Source organism: Balaenoptera physalus (genome assembly GCF_965194825.1).
Source record: "Balaenoptera physalus genome assembly, chromosome: 1".
NCBI lineage: Eukaryota > Metazoa > Chordata > Mammalia > Artiodactyla > Balaenopteridae > Balaenoptera > Balaenoptera physalus.
In genome coordinates this window covers 137,142,401-137,165,298 of record NC_138882.1, presented here as the reverse complement: position 1 = coordinate 137,165,298, position 22,898 = coordinate 137,142,401, and the positions used below count along the sequence as shown (strand labels likewise).

The 22,898-nt window shown below is 35.7% G+C and overlaps 1 protein-coding gene across 9 annotated transcripts in view; it reads right to left on the bottom strand.

Annotated features, from left to right (window-relative positions):
• Positions 1 to 22,898, bottom strand: part of DEPDC1 (DEP domain containing 1) — a 59,705-nt gene that overhangs the window by 26,525 nt on the left and 10,282 nt on the right. For 3 of the 9 annotated variants that reach the window (XR_014252259.1, XR_014252260.1, XR_014252261.1), the window contains exons 7-13: positions 22,582 to 22,722; positions 20,408 to 21,259; positions 19,790 to 19,962; positions 17,752 to 17,928; positions 10,166 to 10,351; positions 9,299 to 9,475; positions 6,343 to 6,452 (exon numbers count right to left, since the gene is read on the bottom strand). Coding sequence is in view for 4 of the 9 variants with exons in the window: in XM_082419213.1 (XP_082275339.1) it covers positions 9,335 to 9,475; positions 10,166 to 10,351; positions 17,752 to 17,928; positions 19,790 to 19,962; positions 20,408 to 21,259; positions 22,582 to 22,722 (1,670 nt within the window). In the remaining 5 variants the exon portion in view is untranslated. Of the gene's footprint in view, positions 1 to 5,583; positions 6,453 to 8,702; positions 9,476 to 10,165; positions 10,352 to 17,751; positions 17,929 to 19,789; positions 19,963 to 20,407; positions 21,260 to 22,581; positions 22,723 to 22,898 lie in introns of those variants that run through there. The other 6 variants (XR_014252262.1, XM_082419213.1, XR_014252263.1 and 3 more) reach the window with 5 other exon arrangements.

The window sequence follows — 22,898 nt, the reverse complement described above, 5'->3', positions numbered from 1 at the left end:
ATACACTGCTACCTCTCTGTGTATGGGAAGCCAAATAGAACTCCCATTTGTGTAGTTTATTTTTAGAAGCATAACTTCTGTTATGAATTATGCCCAAGTTAAATCATCCTTATTAAATTTGTCTGAGATGTGGATTCAGTTATTCTCAAAAACTGATTTTTGAAATAGAGCTTCCATTTTAGAAACTTTCTAAATTTGTATAATAGTCAGATTCTATTCACCATCTCAAACTAACCTAGTGTAAATGTTCGGCAACTTTAATCTCCCCAGGTTGGTAGAGAGAGAAAGGAGATATTATGAACTCCCAAAAAAAAAAAGAAGACCAGGTGCAATAAAGTTTGATCTAAGTATTGCTAGAAGGAAAATCAAGCATTATAATGCCACACATATTAAACAGTTTAGGGATAAAAATACCTAAGCAAATACCTAATGGACTTGATTAAAAAAGGAAGCAATTTCCAGAATATGTGTATTTTAGGGTTAATTGTCAGAGCCCCCAAATCCAGGTATTCGATGAGATACATAAGTGGAAGTCAAAGTCATTAAAGTTCTTCTACAAAGGCCTAAATTACATGATTTAACACACCAGAAAGCAGAGACCTTGTCTACTTTATTCCCCACTAGAAGAGTTCCTGCACACTGTGGATACTCAACAAATAGTTGATGGAACAAGAATAAGTATAGAGAAACTGAAGCACTGAATCTATAAAATTTGTGCTTGTGAACGAGGATAACAGCTGGCATGAAAATCATGATTTTCCAAAGACCTGTGAGTCTCTGAGGGTTGGGCTTCTGTAGTTTAGTCCTAGGAGAGAGTTAATATTAATAGTTACATTTTTTTGGAGTTAATATTAGTAGTTAAATTTTTTTGAGTTCCATCCTATACCAGATATTGAGCTAGACAACTTAGATACATTGTTCCTAATCTTCAGAATAACTTCCCAAGTTACATAATATTACCTGTTTTATAGATGGGGATATAGGCTGTGAAAAGTTAAACAACTTTCCCAAAGTTACATAGCTATTAAACGGCAGAGCAGTAACTCAAATCCACATCTGACTGCTAACATTTTTTTTAAAACACAGTAAAACTGTGTTTTACTTATATCAAACTGTCTCTAAGAATGTATATAGTTTGAAAAATTTTATTCCTTGTAATAAAATTAGTGCATGTTCATGAGAATAAATTTGGAAAATACAGAAATGTATAGGAGAAAAAAAAAGTCAGTCATGATACCTCCACTCTTTTGTAAACATATGGCAATACAATTGATTCTCATTATTTGCAGTGATGTTTCTATAAAGTCGCCACAAACACTGAAATAGCAAATCCTGAACCGTTGCTCCTAGGGGAATTACAGGGTTGGGTTCCTTCGAGCCTTTGGTCATAACATTTTCAGGAACTGACTAATCTATAACCTTGTTTTATGTATGTTTCTGTTCAAAAACACATTATTTAATATGTATTGTTGATTCATTAACATTTAACTCACAGCCAACAGCACTGTAACTCATGCCTGAGTGAAGCTTATCTAACACATACATTTGCTTGTCAGGTACATCACCACCTTGTTATGCTTATGCTTAGGAACAAAAGGCAGCACTTCAGCACTATGCTTGGGGTTCAATTTAAACAGTGAAATCACCTACAAAATGCACAAAAATGAGAAAAACACGGCACTACATAGACTGCAAAGAGGACACTTGTTCATAGCATGAGCGCTAAAACAAGAAGGTAGAGCCTCATCTTGCTCAACCTCAGCTGGAAACATGCATGTCAGGTGATTCAAATCATAGTCTACTACGTAATCACAGAGCTAGCAGTTGAATAATATGTCAGCCTCTGCTTCCTGAGAGGAGAGATCTTAGGCAGTTCATTCTATTCTTATCAATTTTGAAGAAAATTGTATACAGGTTCCCTTGAAAGTATATATCAATGTTACAATTTCAGAGAAAGTTTATTCAAAATCTGAATTGCTCAGGTAAGCCTTCTCCTTTCTGTCTTGTTTCATTTAGAAGCAAAGATTTTTGGAGGTGGGCATGAGGAGACCGAATTATCATTTTTCTTTTTTTTTTTAGCTGTGCCTTGCAGCATGTGGGATCTTAGCTCCCCAGCCAGGGATCAAAATCATGCCCACTGCATTGGGAGGGTGGCATCTTAACCACTGGAATGCCAGGGAAGTCCCTATGATTCATTTTTAATACAAGGATAATCTCAGACATTTTCCTTTTCCAAATGTTTATATTTATTACTGTTTTATTTTGGAAAAAGCAATGTTGTACATGATAGAAATTAAAACAGTTCCAAGGGTATACACATTAAAAAAATAACACTCCTTCATATCCTCAAAATTCAGCAATCACTGTTTATCATTTCTTGTAAATACCTTGCAGAAATACTCTATGCAGCTTCTAACATATATCTACATTTAAATTTTAAAAGATGTAAGAATGAAAAGACATACAGGACAGGATGCATAATAAGTATCCCAGTAAGACTGTTCCTTCAAACTCCACTTTATCCAAAAAGGTAATGATATATTTTATAACTCTTAAATGCACTGTGTACAAAGGCAATAAATGGTCTTGAGATTTTTGTTTTGTTCTAATTTTAAGGGAAAGGGAACTATTATCAATTGGAGGCATATTGTATGCACATTTGTGCTAGGCACTTTATACATTTTATCTATTTTGAGCTCTCAAAGATGTCATGAAGGAAGTATTATCCCCATTTTACTAATAAAAAACCTGCAACTCAGAGAAGTATAAACACAATTAGAACTCAGTTCTGCCTGATTCCAATACCCACACTCATTCCATATATATTCTAGATCTTACACCTTATGTTTAATATTTGAATTATAAATATGGATATGACAGTTGATATTAGCTCAGTGGTTTAAAAATCCCTAATGAGGATCTGTAGCTATAAGTTCACCCTTCTGCAGTCCGTGATTAATACCATTTGGTACTTGACATTATAAAGCCATAAATATTCAGTAGAGTCAAATCCCTTTTAAAGAGAACATCAGAGACTAAAAAGAACTACAACAGAGGAGGCCTGCAGATGGCACTGCTGCCCATAAGTCATCCAAATCTAACTTACTAATAGGTTTTTAAAAAAATAAATACACAGTCATTTTAGGAATTATATAACACTGATTCCAAAAGTTAAACTTCCACCAACATCTGTGATTTATAAATTGTGTAATTCCTTCTAATTTATGATTTGATTTTGAAATTTAATTTTCTGTTTAATGAACTTAATAGCAATGCTTAATAGCCCTACAGCCTAGCAATAGGTGGAATATAAATCTGAGTGGAGGGGATACATGAATATTAAGCTGGGGAAGAGAAAGACATTTGGACTCTTTGCTTGAGCATAAAGTACTGCCTGACAAATCAGGTCACTTAATTGTGAGGAGACAGGTTGAAACTGCTAAATCTAAAGATGGATGCAGTCTTTAGAACTTCCAAGATATAAATCAGAAAGCTGATCAAAGCCCATAAATACAAAAGTCTGAGACACTGTACATAATGAATAAGAATGTAGGTCTTTTCACTGTATTTTTAGCTTCACCGTGAACTTTTAAGAAAAATGTCTAATGCTAGTCAATCATATAAGCTTTAGAAGACAAAAAGAGAGCCACTTTCTTTTGAGTTGTTGAGACACAGAATACTCCAAGATTTCACAGGATTTTATGTGGTTGATAAGATTATAGGTGATTTAAACTTTTTCATTTCCAAATCATCTATAATAAACAGACATTACTTTTTAATAAATCAACAAAAAATAAAGTAAAAAATAATCCCAAAACATCAATTCTCATAACCTCTCTCATAGTAACACAATCCCTTTTCTAGTTTGTTCGTTTTAATGCTAGGGATCCTTTGCAGTGAATATGAGGTGTTCTCCATAGAACCCCTCAGTGCTCAGTCATTCATTTCCCAGCTGTCAGGAATATTGGCTGCACTCCTTTTTAGGAACTATGCTTGGCTGAAGGGAACTGCTTCACCCAAGGTTACACTTCCTCCCGAATCAACCCATATTCAGTGACTGGTTTACATGAAGGTACAAAGGCCCAGCTCCTTTTCTCTATTGCGGACAACTCTGAAGGCCCACCCCAGCTCCACAGCTTGTTCACTGGATCAGTTGAGGCCTCTGTTACAATTCTGTGGCAATTCAACTTTTTCTTTTGCCCCATCCCCTGCAGCACTTTAAGTACTGCTCCTAAGTGTACCACCCAGTATACAAACATTTGTCTCAATATTATGGGTAACATGACCTAAGGGAGAACTAAGACTAGTCTTAGGAAGCTGACTAAAATAGAATTTTGGATCTGGATCAATCAATGGTTGACTTGTAATGAGGAGACTATCGCTGGTGGTTGGTAGAGTACTGACAGTCCCTGCCAAAATTTTTATTAGTAGTGAATTGGCACCAATTCTCAGCCAAGAAAACAAATCTAAAACAATATCACTTAATTGTCTTCTGGTTTGCAGTTTTTTTAAAAGAAGTCTATAATTCTTATTTTTGTTCCTCTGTATAAACTGTTTTTTCTCTGAATGCTTTTAAGAATCTCCTCTTTATCACTAGTTTTCAGCAACTTGATTGTGTGCCTTGGTGCAGATTTATTTTTTTTTTTGCTGGGGGTTACTTGAGCTTCTGTGGGTTTATGGTCTTTGTCACATTTAGAAAAACTTCAGCCATTATTTTTGGTCAATAACTTTTATGCCCTCCCTTTTTCTTTCTTCTCTCATTTCTCATTTTCTTCTCTCATAGACTCCAATCCACATGTTACTCGGTTCATATTTTCACATAGCTCACTGAGACTGTTCTTTGTCTTTTTCAGTTTTGTTTTCTTTGTACTTTATTTTGGGTAGTTCTTACTGCTGTTTTCAAGTTCATGAATCTTTTCTTCTGCTGTATCTAATTGGCTCTTAATTTCATTCCATGTATTTTTCATTTTGGGTATTGTATTTTTAACCTCCAGAATTTCTCTTTGAATCTTTTTTGTATCTTTCATTTCTATCACTATATCCCTGATTTTCTTTATATCCTGGAATATATTTATAATGTTTATAATAACTGTTGAAGTGCCTCTAATTTCATTATCTGTCATTTCTGGGTATGTTTCTACTGATCGTTTTTCCCCCTGGTTATGGATTATATATTTTTTTCTGTTTCTTTGCATGTCTGGTAATTTTTGATTGGATGCTGGACATTGTGATTTTTACACTGTTAAGTGCTGGATTTTGTTGTATTTCTTTAAAGTATTGAACTTTGTTCTGGCACACAGGAAGTTACTTGAAGAGCAATTTGAACATTTTCAGGATGCTTTTAAAATTTATTAGGGTGAATTTATAGCAGTTTTTATTTTAGGGCTAATTTGGCCCCACTACTGAAGCACAACTCTTCTGAAGATGCTACCCAACGTCCCAAGTATTAGAAGCTCTCTATATTTTGGCTGAAGGGAATATGAATTATTCCCAGATCCATGAGGTACAGAGATTGTTTGGTTTACTGCTTTCCAGTCCATTCTCGTTCTTTCCTTGGCTAGTTTTTTTTTTTTTTTTTAGTACTCAACTGACTTTCTTCACCGTGCCCCATGCCAATTAGTACTCAACAAAACCTTTAGACCACTGCAGATCTCTGAAGGGTTTTTTTCTTTTCTTCTTCTTCTTTTTTTTTTTTTATATCTCTCTCAGTCATCCTGAACTCTTATCTCTAGCTCCTTAATGCAGTGAGACACTGGGCTTTATTTTGGCTGCCCCTCCCTGCACTGTGGGCTGGCAACTGCCTGTAGGCAGTAATCTGGGGACAATCATAGGACTTACCTCCTTTGTTTTCCTTTTCTCGGGAATCAGTATTTTATTACTTGTAGTTCAATGCCTAGAAACAGTTGTTGCATATACTTTGGTTTTCTAGTTGCTTATGGAAGGGTAAGTTAGAGACCAACTAATGATACAAAAATTGTTTTTACAATGAGCAAAAGTCAAAACTATTTTCAAATGTCTTATACATTCTGCGTTTCCTCAGTACACATTCTGAGAGGTTTTCAGGAGAGATAAGAACAGTTATTCTGTACATTCCCCCACCCCCCACCAGTTCTTAGAAAATAAGATTCTTAGTTAACACAAAAGCTAATTCTGAGTTAACAAAAGATTCTTAGTTGCTATACTTTATTGTATTTAGAACTATTAAATTTATTCCAGTGAACTGACTTTATTTCTTTAAATTTAGAGCTTAATATTAAAACCAGCAATCCTTTATTTCTCTCCTAGAAGTTTCATTTCAACAATAACACCACATGCATACACATATACACACATGTGCTTTACCTTCAAAATCAAAGGGAGATATATCTTTGGGAGAGGTACACAGGCTGCCAGGATATAAAATTCTGGATCTATTTTTAATTCTTCCAAAGATGGGGTAAAAAATATCACCACTGATAGAATAGAAAAGAAAATATATTGTGAGATATGAGTACAGAGATTTGGAAGGGAAGGAGTTTTAATCAGCAGAAATCTTATTAAACTCATTATCAGAGGAAAGGACTTAGAAATTGAGGTTGGGCTTGCTAAGATCAAGATTTAAACATATTGCCGCTTTAAATTATATTAACAACCCAGTTAGATACATGTTATTATTCATATTTTATGGATGAGGAAACTCAGAGTTTACATTTTCCAAGGACAGAAGCTAGTCAGTAGGAAATTCCTTGTATTGATACTTTCCACTACTGAGTGCTAGATAACTAGATAGTATATGAGAAGGGTGGATCATTAAATGACAACAATTAGCAGAAGCTGTTGGGAATGGTTGGTGGCAATAACTTCTGGGACCAGAACTACAATTCCCTGTGTGTTGCCACAGATTTACTATTTCACACCCTCTCCCTTCAAACTTGCAATATCTTCCCCACCACGCTTTACTCTCAAGGGTTGACTCTGATTCTTATTTCCTGAGAAGGCAAAAGCAATTAGAAGATACTTTTTATAAGCACTCAACATCAAATCAACCCATCAATATTTGAAATTAAAGACTCTGCCCTTTTTTTCTGATACAACGGTATCTGTCCATGCTCCAGTCAAAGGTTAATAAGCCTTCTATTTGTGTAATGTGTCCTTATTGCTTTCACATATTCAAGGATATTGCTTTTGAAGATATTAATGCTTTCCTTCCTCATCAAATTTTCTCATTATATTAGACCAGGTATTTTCAACCAGTATGTACAATCAGAAGCTGTGTTTCATGACTAGAAAATAGTTTAATAAGACTCACCAATTGTTTACAATTTTGTTTTGGTTCCTTTCTGTGCAAAGCAATTGAGAGGACAGTATTTTTGCTAAGATCTCTTCTAGTGTTATAATTCTAGGTGTTTCTAGTATTAATTTCTAACATTTAACAGAGTGCCTAGTCTATGCTAGACACTGTGCTAAAAACTTCTCACGAATTATTCTATTTAATACTCACAACAATCCTAAAGGACAGGTACTATTATAATCTTTATCGTACAGATAAGAAAACTGGGATTTAGAGAAGTTAAATAACCTGTCTGGGGTTACACAGTAAATAGCACAGTAGGATTCAAATCTGACTTCAGAGTTCACATTATTAAAGTGTTACATCATGTATTTTGTAACCTCAGTTGCATGCACACTAATGGAGATCAAAGTTTACTATGTCTTTATAATATTTATATATTTAATATCAATCAACAAATACAAAATTAAATTGTTATAAAACCCACAATAGTTTTTATCTCAATATGCAACATAATTCACATATTACACACCTTTAAACAGGAAAACTTTTAGTACACAAACACCTTGGGAAGAATTCTAATTCGCTTCAATATTTTTATAGCTAAGGTTTCTGGGCAAAAGATATAGTTATTTTCTGTCCATATTTTTAATAAAAATATTAATTTCAAATGGAACATTGTCATTTTACAGTATGATATTACACTGAAAAAACAAAACAGTCATTGAACAATAAGTGTCTATTACATCCCAGGCATTATGTATATCTTTACACTTACCAAATAGATATTAAATAATCTTCAGAAAAATGTGGAAGAAAAGCTGCTTCAAGTTTATATGAAGTTAGTCAAGCAGAAATTTTTAGAACCTTCTATTAAGATGAGAGGGATTTACACTTGGCATTTTTTTCCAATGAAATAATAAAGCCAGTGTGACACCAGCTTGACATTTTATTTATAAAAAGTATTTAGGGCACTGATTCTCAAAGGTGGCTGAATATTGGAATCACCTAGAGAGTTTAAAAAATACTGAGGCCGATATGCCATCCCTTAAACTTTTGATTTAATCAGTATAAGGTAGGGCCTTAACATGTATTATTTTAAAACTCTCCAGGTGATTCTAATATGCAACAATTTGAAAAACACTAGCTTAGGGAACTGTTCCACATTTAAAAAGGCTAGTCTTCAGTTGAATGAATTCTCATGACTTGATTTCAGGGGGTGTATTGTTTTTTTAAGTATCTGGTAGGTATATCTCCCTTGATTAGAAAGCAAATACTTTAGGGAAGAGGTTTTCTGTTTTATTCATCATTTTCTCTCCACATCTTGAAGAATGAAAGGCACATAGAAGTTGCTAAATAAATATCTTTTAAATGAATACATGATTGCCTTATACTTCTTTCATATCTTTATATTCTAGTAGATTCATGAAGATAAGAATGCAAAAGATATTTACTGAAAAAATGAATGACTGAAGCAGTTAGGGTAAATGTTTAAGGCAAACCAAAGTCTTATTATATATATTCATATTTTAAAAACACATACATATATAAATAGATCAAAAGTAGCAAAAGAATATATGAGTGCAATATTTAGCAGTTGAAAATTAATTCATTGAATTTTCAAATATTCTTCACATTCTTACACTTAGAAACAAAAGTAATCCTAAACAACTAGTTCTTTAAGCTAACATCCATAAGCACATGCAGATAAGTTGTTGTTTTTTTTAAAGAATTACAGCTTAATCTTGATGAGCAAATGTCATTTTTCAAAATTCAAGTAAATGAAACTTTAGCACACATCATGATAGCTTTTCCAGATAGTTGTATAAAAAACAAAAGATTATTTCTGATTAAAATATTTGGTATCACCTATTGTCACTTGCTCTCCTTTGAGATTCACTAGTTTCTCAGCAGTTTCACATTGATAAAAACTATTTTGGCACTTCCTTACATAATGTTTTATTTAGAAAAACCTTATTTATAAATAGACTTCCTTTTTAGTAGCTGAATAGATATGGCTTCACTTACCAAAGTTCCACAAGTATTACATAATTTTCAATTCAATTAGTATCTTAAAGTACGAAACTTTGGTTTTCTTAAAATTAGCATTGGTTGCTTGATTGTAGGTTTGTCACCAAAAAGTGCTGCTTCACTTTCAGAGGTTGGAAATCTTTTCTGATATATCAAGGGATATTCCTTCTGAAACTTAAAAACGAGGTGAGGAATTAGAGGATATTTAACAGTATTATCTGAAGCCACTGGTCAACATTTTATAAGGATTCAGTGCCTTCCTCAAAGATGTATTACAGAGATCAGTATCCTTTCACTTTATCCTCGCTTCTCCCTCTACTTTCTCACACATGAAAGGTACCCTGTAATATTTCTTAGATTCCAGTTAGCATTAACATTCTAGGATTCTCTTCTGCTGTTAATTCTCTTAAATTCCAGATGTTCTTCCTTCTCATTGGTAAAGCCTATGAAGGTCACAAGGATCTAGTTAGTACATTTCATACTTCTTTGAGTGTCTCAGACCAGGAATTGGACTTGCCAGAATCATGTGGCTACAGGGTTTTGATGTAGAGCTAAAAATTCTAAATGGTAATGATAAGTCACTAAAAGTTACGTATTATAATCCTAAGTTTATAATTATTTTCCCAGGGTAATGCATGCTTTAAATATAAAACACTGGAAGTAAAGGAGAGTATCTGTTATTATGGTTATTATGAAAACTTCAGGACAGAGTAAAACCAGGCAGGTAGTCATATATAGTCTACATATATGATATTTAAAATTCAAAATATTAAAATGAGAAATTAGATTCTAAATGTCATTAAATAACAATCAGCAATAGCATATTAGAAAATATTTACGATTGAAACTTGTTCATTCTCTTACCTGTTTTAGTTTTTTCCTTTTCTCCTTTACAGGCAAACTCTTATTTTTAATAATATTCTCTAAAAGTTCTGCAACTGCAGCTTGAGAGGTAGAAACTTTTTGTTCATCAAACTCTTGAGCACTAATTTGTTTACAGTATGAATACGTTGGCAAAAGAGCAATCACTCCATCTCCAGGATTTTTAATCTGTAATGAACAAAATGATACATATAGTCAAATCTATTAATTCTGGTCATGTTCCTATTTGGTAAAGGGTTCTTCTGATGGGTTTTAATACCTATTATTTTGCCACCAAACATTCAACACTTTAAGAAAACTGTATTATGCTGCAGAGTAGCAATAAGTCAGTAGGGTCTCAATCCCAGCCTTACAACCTACTAGCTTTATAACCATCAGCAAGTTATTTAAACTGGTCTTGCTCTGTCTCCTCATCTGTAAAATGTGAATGTACATGAGATAATGTATATAAAATGCTTAGCACACAAGTTTTAAACAAAGGTAGCTATCATCATTAGCACCAATAACCATGGATTTTATTCTTTTAACTACAAAACACTAACAAAGTGATATTTTAATTCATCTCAAAACATTAACGTTTTGAAATGGTAATAAAGTGTTCATCTACTATTTTTGAGATGTAAGAGCATGGGCAGGGCCCATAACATCTGTAGACAAGGTGATTAGGAACCAAGATGGCAGAGTAGAAGGACGTGCTCTCATTCCCTCTTGAGAGAACACCAGAATCACAGCTAGCTGCTGGACAATCATCGACAGGAAGACACTGGAATTCACCAAAAAAGATACCGCACATTCAAAGAAAAAGGAGAAGCCACAATGAGATGGTAGGAGGGGTGCAATCACAGTAAAAACAAATCCCATAACTGCTGGGTGGGTGACTCACAGACTGGAGAACACTTATACCACAGAAGTCCACCCACTGGAGTGAAGGTTCTGACCCCCAAGTCAGGTTCCCAACCTGGGGGTCCAGCAACGGGAGGAGGAATTCCTAGAGAATCAGACTTTGAAGGCTAGTGGGATTTGATTGCAGGACTTTGACAGGACTGGGGGAAACAGAGACTCCACTCTTGGAGGGCACACACAAAGTAGTGTGCACACTGGGACTCAGGGGAAGGAGCAGTGACCCCCACAGAGACTGAACCAGACCTACCTGCTAGTGTTGGAGGGTCTCCGGCAGAGGTGGGTGGTGGCTGTGGCTCACCGTGTGGACAAGGACACTGGCAGCAGAAGTTCTGGGAAGTACTCCTTGGTGTGAGCCCTCCCAGAGTCTGCCATTAGCCCCACCAAAGAGCTCAGGTAGGCTCCAGTGTTGGGTTTCCTCAGGCCAAACAACCAACAGGGAGGGAACCCAGCCCCACCCATCAGGAGTAAGTGGATTAACGTTTTACTGAGCTCTGCCCACCAGAGCAACAGTCAGCTCTACACACCACCAGTCCCTCCCATCAGGAAACTTGCACAAGCCTCTTAGATAGCCTCATCCACCAGAGGGCAGACAGCAGAAGCAAGAAGAACTACAATCCTGCAACCTGTGGAACAAAAACCACATTCACAGAAAGATAGACAAGATGAAAAGGCAGAGGGCTAGGTACCAGATGAAGGAACAAGATAAAACCCCAGCAAAACAACTAAATGAAGTGGAGATAGGCAACCTTCCAGAAAAAGAATTCAGAATAATGATAGTGAAGATGATCCAGGACCTCAGAAAAAGAATGGAGGCAAAAATGGAGAAGATGCAAGAAATGTTTAACAAAGACCTAGAAGAATTAAAGAACAAACAAACAGAGATGAACAATACAATAACCGAAATGAAAACTACACTAGAAGGAATCAATAGCAGAGTAACTGAGGCAGAAGAACGGATAAGTGACCTGGAAGACAGAATGGTGGAATTCACTGCTGTGGAACAGAATAAAGAAAAAGGAATGAAAAAAAAATGAAGACAGCCTAAGAGACCTCTGGGACAACATTAAACGCAACAACATTCAAATTATAGGGGTCCCAGAAGGAGAAGAGAGAGAGAAAGGACCAGAGAAAATACTTGAAGAGATTATAGTCAAGAACTTCCCTAACATGGGAAAGGAAATAGCCACCCAAGTCCAGGAAGCACAGCGAGTCCCATACAGGATAAACCCAAGGAGAAACATGCCGAGACACATAGTAATCAAACTGGCAAAAATTAAAGACAAAGAAAAATTACTGAAAGCAGCAAGGGAAAAATGACAAATAACATACAAGAGAACTTCCATAAGGTTAACAGCTGATTTCTCAGCAGAAACTCTACAAGCCAGAAGGGAGTGGCATGATATACTTAAAGTGATGAAAGCGAAGAACCTACAACCAAGATTACTCTACCTGGCAAGGATCTCATTCAGATTCGATGGAGAAATCAAAAGCTTTACAGACAAGCAAAAGCTAAGAGAATTCAGCATCACCAAACCAGCTCTACAACAAATGCTAAAGGAACTTCTCTAAGTGGGAAACACAAGAGAAGAAAAGGACCTACAAAAACAAACCCCCCAAAATTAAGAAAATGGTCATAGGAACATACATATCGATAACTACCTTAAACGTGAATGGATTAAATGCTCCAACCAAAAGACACAGGCTTGCTGAATGGATACAAAAACAAGACCCATATATATGCTGTCTACAAGAGACCCACTTCAGACCTAGGGACACATACAGACTGAAAGTGAGGGGATGGATAAAGATATTCCATGCCAATGGAAATCAAAAGAAAGCTGGAATAGCAATACTCATATCAGATAAAATAGACTTTAAAATAAAGAATGTTACAAGAGACAAGGAAGGACATTACATAATGATCAAGGGATCAATCCAAGAAGAAGATATAACAATTATAAATATATATGCACCCAACATAGGAGCACCTCAATACATAAGGCAACTGCTAACAGCTCTAAAAGAGGAAATCGACAGTAACACAATAATAGTGGGGGACCTTAACACCCCACTTACACCAACGGACAGATCATCCAAAATGAAAATAAATAAGGAAACAGAAGCTTTAAATGACACAATAGACCAGATAGATTTAATTGATATTTATAGGACATTCTATCCAGAAAGAGCAGATTACACTTTCTTCTCAAGTGCGCACGGAACATTCTCCAGGATAGATCGCATCTTAGGTCACAAATCAAGCCACAGTAAATTTAAGAAAACTGAAATCATATCAAGCATCTTTTCTGACCACATCGCTATGAGATTAGAAATGAATTACAGGGAATAAAAACGTAAAAAACACGAAAACATTGAGGCTAAACAATACGTTAGTAAATAACCAAGAGATCACTGAAGAAATCAAAGAGGAAATCAAAAAATGCCTAGAGATAAATGACAACGAAGACACGACGATCCAAAACCTATGGGATGCAGCAAAAGTAGTTCTAAGAGGGAAGTTTATAGCTATACAAGCCTACCACAAGAAACAAGAAAAATCTCAAATAAACAATCTAACCTTACACCTAAAGGAACCAGAGAAAGAAGAACAAACAAAACCCAAAGTTAGCAGAATGAAAGAAATCATAAAGATCAGAGCAGAAATAAATGAAATAGAAACAAAGAAAAGAGCAAGGATCAATAAAACTAAAAGCTGGTTCTTTGAGAAGATAAACAAAATTGATAAACCATTAGCCAGACTCCTCAAGAAAAAGAGGGAGAGGACTCAAATCAATAAAATTAGAAATGAAAAAGGAGAAGTTACAACAAACACCGCAGAAATACAAAGCATACTAAGAGACTACTACAAGCAACTCTATGCCAATAAAATGGACAACCTGGAAGAAATGGACAAATTCTTAGAAAGGTATAACCTTCCCAGACTGAACCAGGAAGAAACAGAAAATATGAACAGACCAATCACAAGTAATGAAATTGAAACTATGATTAAAATCTTCCAACAAACAAAAAAGTCCAGGACCAGATGGCTTCACAGGCGAATTCTATCAAACATTTAGAGAAGAGCTAACCCCATCCTTCTCAAACTCTTCCAAAAAATTGCAGAGGAAGGAACACTCCCAAAATCATTCTATGAGGCCACCATTACCCTGATACCAAAACCAGACAAAGATACTACAAAAAAAGAAAATTACAGACCAATATCACTGATGAATATAGATGTAAAAATCCTCAACAAAATACTAGCAAACAGAATCCAACAACACATTAAAAGGATCATACACCATGATCAAGTGGGATTTATCCCAGGGATGCAAGGATTCTTCAGTACATGCAAATCAATCAATGTGATACACCATATTAACAAATTGAAGAGGAAAAACCATGTGATCATCTCAGTAGATGCAGAAAAAGCTTTTGAGAAAATTCAACACCTATTTATGATAAAAACTCTCCAGAAAGTGGGCATAGAGGGAACCTTCCTCAACATAATAAAGGCCATATATGACAAACCCACAGCAAACATCATTCTCAATGGTGAAAAACTGAAAGCATTTCCTCTAAGATCAGGAACGAGACAAGGATGTCCACTCTCGCCACTATTATTCAACATAGTTTTGGAAGTCCTAGCCATGGCAATCAGAAAAGGAAAAGAAATAAAGGGAATCGAAATTGGAAAAGAAGAAGTAAAACTGTCACTGTTTGCAGATGACATAATAGTATACATAGAGAATCCTAAAGATGCCATCAGAAAACTACTAGAGCTAATCAATGAATTTGGTAAAGTTGCAGGATACAAAATTAATGCACAGAAATCTCTTGCATTCTTATACACTAATGATGAAAAATCTGAAAGAGAAATTAAGGAAACACTCCCATTTACCATTGCAACATAAAGAATAAAATACCTAGGAATAAACCTACCTAGGGAGACTGATGAAAGAAATTAAAGATGATACCAACAGATGGAGAGATATACCATGTTCTTGGATTGGAAGAATCAATATTGTGAAAATGACTCTACTACCCAAAGCAATCTACAGATTCAATGCAATCCCTATCAAATTACCAATGGCATTTTTTACAGAACTAGAACAAAAAATCTTAAAATTTGTTTGGAGACACAAAAGACCCTGAATAGCCAAAGCAGTCTGGAGGGAAAAAACGGAGCTGGAGGGAAAAAAACGGAGTAAACTCTGAAGTCAGACTCCCTGACTTCAGAGTATACTACAAAGCTACAGTAATCAAGACAATATGTACTGGCACAAAAACAGAAACATAGATCAACGGAACAAGGTAGAAAGCCCAGAGATAAACCCACACACCTATGGTCAACTAATCTATGACAACGGAGGCAAGGATATGCAATGGAGAAAAGACAGTCAATAAGTCTTCAATAAGTGGTGCTGGGAAAACTGGACAGTTACATGTAAAAGAATGAAATTAGAATACTCCCTAACACCATACACAAAAATAAGCTCAAAATGGATTAGAGACCTAAATGTAAGACTGGACACTATAAAACTCTTACTCGAGGAAAACATAGGAAGAACACTCTTTGGCATAAATCACAGCAAGATCTTTTTTGATCCACCTCCTAGGGTAATGGAAATAAAAACAAAAATAAACAAATGGGACCTAATGAAACTTCAAAGCTTTTGCACAGCAAAGGAAACCGTAAACAAGTCGAAAAGACAACCCTCAGAATGGGTGAAAATATTTGCAAACTAATCAACAGACAAAGGATTAATCTCCAAAGTATATAAACAACTCATGCAGCTCAATATTAAAAAAACAAACAACCTGGGGCTTCCCTGGTGGCGCAGTGGTTGAGAGTCTGCCTGCCAGTGCAGGGGACACGGGTTCGAGCCCTGGTCCAGGAGGATCCCACATGCCGTGGAGCAAATGGGCCTGTGAGCCACAATTGCTGAGCCTGCGCGTCTGGAGCCTGTGCTCCGCAACAAGAGAGGCCGCGATGGTGAGAGGCCCGTGCACCGCGATGAAGAGTGGCCCCCAGCTTGCCGCAACTGGAGAAAGTCCTCGCACAGAAACTAAGACCCAACACGGCCATAAATAAATAAATAAAAAATTAAAAAAAAAAAAGATCTCAGTCCTAAAATTTCTCCTTTAAAAAAGAAAAACAAAAAAACAAACAACCCAATCCAAAAATGGGCAGAAGACCTAAACAGACATTTCTCCAAAGAAGACATACAGAGGGCCAAGAAGCACATGAAAAGCTGCTCAACATCACTAATTATTAGAGAAATGCAAAACAAAACTACAATGAGGTATCAACTCACAACAGTTAGAATGGGCATCATCAGAAAATCTACAAACAACAAGTGCTGGAGAGGGTGTGGAGAAAAGGGAACCCTTTTGCACTGTTGGTGGGAATGTAAATTGATACAGCCACTATGGAGAACAGTATGGAGGTTCCTTAAAAAACTAAAAATTGAATTACCATATGATCCAGCAATCCCACTACTGGGCATATACCCAGAGAGAACCATAATTCAAAAAGACACATGCACCCCAATGTTCATTGCAGCACTATTTACAATAGCCAGGTCACGGAAGCAACATAAATGCCCATCAACAGATGAATGGATAAAGAAGATGTGGTATATATATATACAATGGAACATTACTCAGCCATAAAAAGGAATGAAATTGGGTTATTTGTAGAGACGTGGATGGATGTAGAGACTGTTATACAGAGTGAAGTAAGTCAGAAAAACAAATATCATATGTTAGCGCATATATGTGGAACCTAGAAAAATGGTACAGATGAACTGGTTTGCAGGGCAGAAATTGAGACATAGATGTAGAGAACAAACGTCTGGACACCAAGGGGGGAAAGCAGTGGGGGGGTGGTGGTGGTGGTGTGATGAATTGGGCGATTGGGATTGACATGTATACACTGATGTGTATAAAATTGATCACTAATAAGGATCTGCTGTATAAAAAAATAAATTAAAAAAAAATCTGCAGACAAGAGAAAGAATTGTAGGGGACAGTTATAATTACAGTAAGTCATGGCAATATTAGAATAGTATGTATAGGAAGAAACATGAATATACGCGTTGGGCAGCCAAGGACTGAATATAGCAGACATCTGTTGTTTTTGGTGCTTAGATTCCTTCTCTCCTTCTAAAAGTTCCTTCCCATTCTACTCCAACTATCCTTACCTTTTGTGAAGAACAGATTCTTCTCTAATCTATGTAGAGCCACTCAGAGAATGGGCCCTCTCTTCAACCCACTCACCCTCAACTACCTAAAGAATGTGCATTTAATCTAGATTTGGCCACTCTGAGTCCATACCAATAACTTTTCAAATTGGAGGTGAGGAATGGCTTTTTTTCCCTTTGGATTGCAAATGTAAGTCTATGACTCAAGAGCTTCAATCAGCCATATCCAATCATGTGAAGGAGCCATTTTTCACATATAGGACCAAAATGGAAATACGGGATGAAGGGATGGAAACAGTCTTATTGCTATTTGAATCTCCATATTCTGTCTACATTCCAGACTTTTGGAGGTTCTTTATGTGAGCTGATGAAGTCTCCCTTTCTGATTAGGCTAGTTTGAGATGAGTTTGCCACTTGCAACTGACTAATACAGAGAATTTTAAGACTTAGAATACATACATGGCCCTTTCTTAAGTAGTCAAGATGTTTCTCCACTGCAGTCTGTAGGTAAGAGGGTACTTGAAGAATTTCCTGTTGATGATCCATCAAGAAAGAAACTAATCGTGCAGCAAGAAGCTCATCAAGATCTACTTCTTCAGCACAGCGTAACACACACCGAGAAAAAGTATGTATCATCTAGAAACATTAAAAGATGTGAATTTAAAAACTTAAGGTTTTATATAAATTAGAATATCAGTAATTTCTAGGTAGTATTATGCTAAAGGATTGAGATAAACTGATAAGCAGACTTCAGCTTAAAAAATGAGGACAATAACTTATTACATTAGAAAGAATAAAATGCCAATTTTTAAATAGTACTTGTTAAGTATTTCCTTAATATAAATTCCAAATGATTACAGAAGGCTTAGCTTTTTCTTCAATTTTGTCACAATTTTATCACTAAACACCATAGGTTCCATTAATACCATATAAATATGGTGCTTAAAGACTGTTAGAGAACAGTGACTTATTAAATTAATCCCATAAAAGCACAGACTAGGAGAATATATAACATATAAACACAAGTGGTTACAAGGCTGGCACCATTTATCTTTTGAAACTGGAAAACAGTTTTTAATGCTATTCTATTAGTCTTTAAAAACAATTAATACACTGTATTTTTCAATTCCATCACGACAATCTTCAAATCCTGGGGTAAATTTTGTGTTTCAAAACTAATTTACTCTCATTCATATCCATATAACCCACCAAATATAAGACACACACACGCACACATAAACACTCACACACCTCATTCTAAAATAATTTGAATATCAGAATTGTATTTTAAGTATTTTGCACATAATAGATGGTGAGCGCATTTATTGAATTGAAATATTTTTGGTCTTATTCCTACATGCTGGCAGGTTTTCCTATCTTCTTCCAATGCTCAGTCCTCAGCTTTTATTCTTTTTTTCCTCAGCTTTGTAGAACTCATTTACTCTCATAGCCTCAACTACCACTTTTCCAAAAAATATACTTTCTGCCCTAATATTTCTTCACCAGGTTCATGTTTCCAACATTCTGTCTGTAGGATAAATTTCACTTGGATGTTCTATAACCTCAATCTCAAAAAGTGTAAAATCAAAATTACCTCCTTCCTACTCATATCTCTTTAAATATCTTTTCCTACAAACTTCCCTATGCTTTTTAATGGTGCCACAATTACTTAAGAATAATTCTTCCTCTTTATATTAGGTATGTCGTTCTGTTAAAAAACTGTCCTTAATAAGTGGAAGAACGGAGCTTAGCTACAGATTCCTTGCTAAAAGAACATTTTGTAAATTGAAACTGCGCTCTGAGGAAGTGGCAGCTCTTTATAGAAAGACAGAGAGGGAGAGAGAGAGATAAAGAGAGGGAGGGGAAGAGGTATTAGAGATACTATTTCAAGAGTTCATTTCCAGTCAATATCTGCATATAAATGCCTCTTCCCTCATCTTCATATTGAGCCTAAGACTGCTTCACAGTACCTCTACCAACTTCCTGCCCACAATGACAAGCTATCCTAATTCACATAACACATCAAATACAACTTTCCCACTACTACAATATCTGAAACACTTTGACTTACTACACATGAATTTCCCATTAATTCTTTATTTCACAGGGTTATAGTGCCCTTCGGCTTTCAACAGTGCCTACATCTCCTCTTCCTTTCCCACCAAACAGAATTGGCACAAGGCAATATAATATGGTCTGACAGTTAACCACTATGAAGTGATATAGCGTGAGTGACGAGGCAAAGTCCTGAGGTAAAGATCAAGATGTGAAAGTATAAAAGACTGGGCACAAAGGATTAATGCACCAGTATTCTGGTGGTAGGAAAGGTTAGACTTTCAAGAGCCTTTTTAACTCAAGAATCTAGGATTTCAAGACCATGACATCACTTGAGTAGTATGCTTAGATGGTTTGGTCTTCTTTCTTTCTTTTTTTTTTCCGCGGGGGTGGGGCGCAGTTTATGAACTGGACTTATTCTTTCTTTAAGAAATCAACTTACCAGTGATCTTGTACCCATTGCATCATGAAGTTGGGGCATATCAACATTTTGACTCATTCGCGAAATCATGCGCATTAAAAGTTGAAGCCGTCTACGATTTGGTGGGGGAAGTAACAAACAACACAACTGTAGTGCATCGATGGCAACCCTCTCTAAATGAGGTTGTAGCAAACCTAGAAGGCAAATTACCCCCCAGAAAAAAATCATCAATGACACTAGCTGCTTTCATACTACCAGCATATAGTTATATAAAGAAGGCAAAATAATATTTTAATATTTCATTTCTTTTGACTATTCCCAGAAATTTCCACATTCTTCAAAAGCATGGTAAGATACTCATTATTTTCTTCATAACCCACTGGATTATGAAGGATTGAAAATCCTTCACTTATTACAAATAAAGTGACTCAGAATAAGTGCAATTTAAAAGAAAGAAAAGGAGTGCTTTAGGTAAGTAGAATAAATCTTGGTTATGCCATGACAAGTCTTTTACAATATGAAACTTTCCTTCTGGAGGGAAAAAATAAAGCAATTTCAGAGAAGAAAAGCCAGGTAAGTGAAACAGGGTTAGTAAACACTAAAAGTTAATATTACATGCGTTGAAAGCATCAACCTTACTTTGTGTGCCAGTCAACATAGAGGAAGCTGGAGGTAAAGAGTTTTCTGAAAGTTCTATTGTACTTTTGCAGAGTCTTTTATTGACTGTGGTACTAGACTCTCCGAGTTCACCTTCCATAGCTGTTTGCACACTTGTGCTGCCTTGTCCAAGATTTGGTTTCATGATAATTTCAGCCACTGGCATATTAATATAACTATTCCTTCTTGTACTACTTCTTAAAAGTAAACTCTGAGATCTACAAAGCTGTTTTGACTTGCACTTTCCATTACATAACTCCTCTTGGTCTTGAACGGTCAAAGTAGAGGTTCTTTTAAAACCAACACAGAGTGGCTTTTGAATACTTTCCTCTGAATGAAGATTCATTAGGGATTCCTGTTTGGTCTCAGACTCTAAAAATTGTTTATTATTTTGTCCTTTTATGTTCAGAACAGATTGATGGAAGACACTGGAGACCTCTTTACTTGAACTCCCTGGTAAATCTACAATTCCTTCTAATGAATAGCACCTTGGTTTGATGCTAGAGGATAGAACATGCATACTACTTAAGCCTATTAAATTATGACAACTTCCTCCCATTATGTCATTAACACTGGCTCTTCTGTTTTTTAAATTAACTAGCTGCATTTTCTTAGCATAGTTTTCTTGAAATCCTTGATCACTTATCTGCAGTCTCTCAGTAGTATCTGATTCTTCTTTGTTTTTGTCTTTATGAAGCAGACTGAGAAGAAGACACTCAGTTGATTTGAAGGAATTCAGACTGTTTAAGTGAAGGATTTTTGAAGACTGTGGATCATCTTGGATTTTATGTATCCCACTGGGTCTATCTGAAACTGTGACGTAGCCACAAACAACTACCAGGAAATGAAACAAAAATTAAGATGCAACTGTATGACAGTGGACAAAAATAAAACAAAAACAAGAGTAACGTTAAAAAAACAAAGCATCACTATAGTACATATTGTTAGTATAGTACAAATAGCAGTTGCTTAATTCAGAAGCCACTTAAATAGGACACATGCAACATTCAGTTACAAAGTGCAAGACTCGAGGTTTTCCAACTTGTGATGAAAATAACTTTAAAATTTATTTCAACAATCTAATTAAATGGATTCAGTCAAATACATGAAAAAATATCTACTTTCAGTCTACAAGTATTAGAAAGTTCTTAATTCTAAGACAACTGTAGTTTAATAAAACGTATATATAGTTTTTGTTTCTGTTACCTGGTATAGAGCTCCTAAAACCCAGGGAATTTCCAGAGTGACAGGAGTCTTTTGTTATTCACAATGAGCCTATTAGAGCTAGCCTCAGTTTATGCTAATGAGGTGACGTAGGCCTAGCCCTTCTTGGGGAAGGTTGGAACTTTTAGCCTTACCTCAGACCTCCCTGGAGGGGGTGGTGGGGTAGTGGTGGTTGGTGGAGGTCAGACTTAGTCAACAATGAGCAGTGATTTAATCAACCATGCCTATGTAATGAAACCTGAGTTAAAACTCTGAAACAACACGGCTATGGGAGCTTACCGGTTGGTGAATACATGGACACGCTTGGGGGGATGACATTCCTGGAGAGAACATAGAGGCTCTGCACAACCCTTACCCCCATTCCTTGCCCTATATATCTCTTCCATTTGGCTGTTCCTGACTTGTATCCTTTATAATAAACTGGTAATCATTAAATAAAGCACTTTCCAGAGTTCTGTGAGCTGTTACAGTGAATTATTAAACTTCAGGGGGTTGTGGGAACCCCTAACTTGGTAGTTAGCCAGGCAGAAATGTCAGTAAACCTGAGGACCTCATTTGCAGCTGGTGCATGAAGTGAGGGCAGCGTTGTGGAACTAAGCCCTTGATCTCTGGGGTCTGAGCTAGCACTGGGTAGTTAGTATCAGAGCTGAAAGACTTTGTCCTCAACCTTTTGGGGTCCGGGTTAACTCTGGGTAGTTAGTGTCAGAAATGAACTGAATTGTAAGACACCCTATTGGTGTGGAGAATTGGTGTTGGAATGGTGTATTTGAATTCTGGAAAACAACATAACAACAACCAGAGTATTCCTGAAGTTTAAAATAAGTTATAGCCTGCCACCTTCATATTTACCTATACTTTTAGATCTTTTAAATTATGGGTGACTTGGAAACTAATAAAATAAATTTAAATAATAAATAAAAATCTATACATACCCAAAATGTTCACAAATAATTCATAATATTCAAAGGTAAGTAGAGGTTCAGGGAGATCTAGAAAATAATCTGCAATTGTTCTGAATACATCTCGTTCAAATCCAACATAAGTTGGATTATTCATATCATTACTTCTTGGCCCTAAGTAGAGGCAAAAAATTAAAAAAAAGGTGAAATATATTTTATTTTAAATACAATTTTTAAAGATACTTATAAAAAGCATAAAACATATACTTATTTCATGAAGGAGTTATGTTTAACAAATTCTGTCACAATTTAAAAATTTAAAGGGTTGCGCATATCTCATTCCTTCTCAC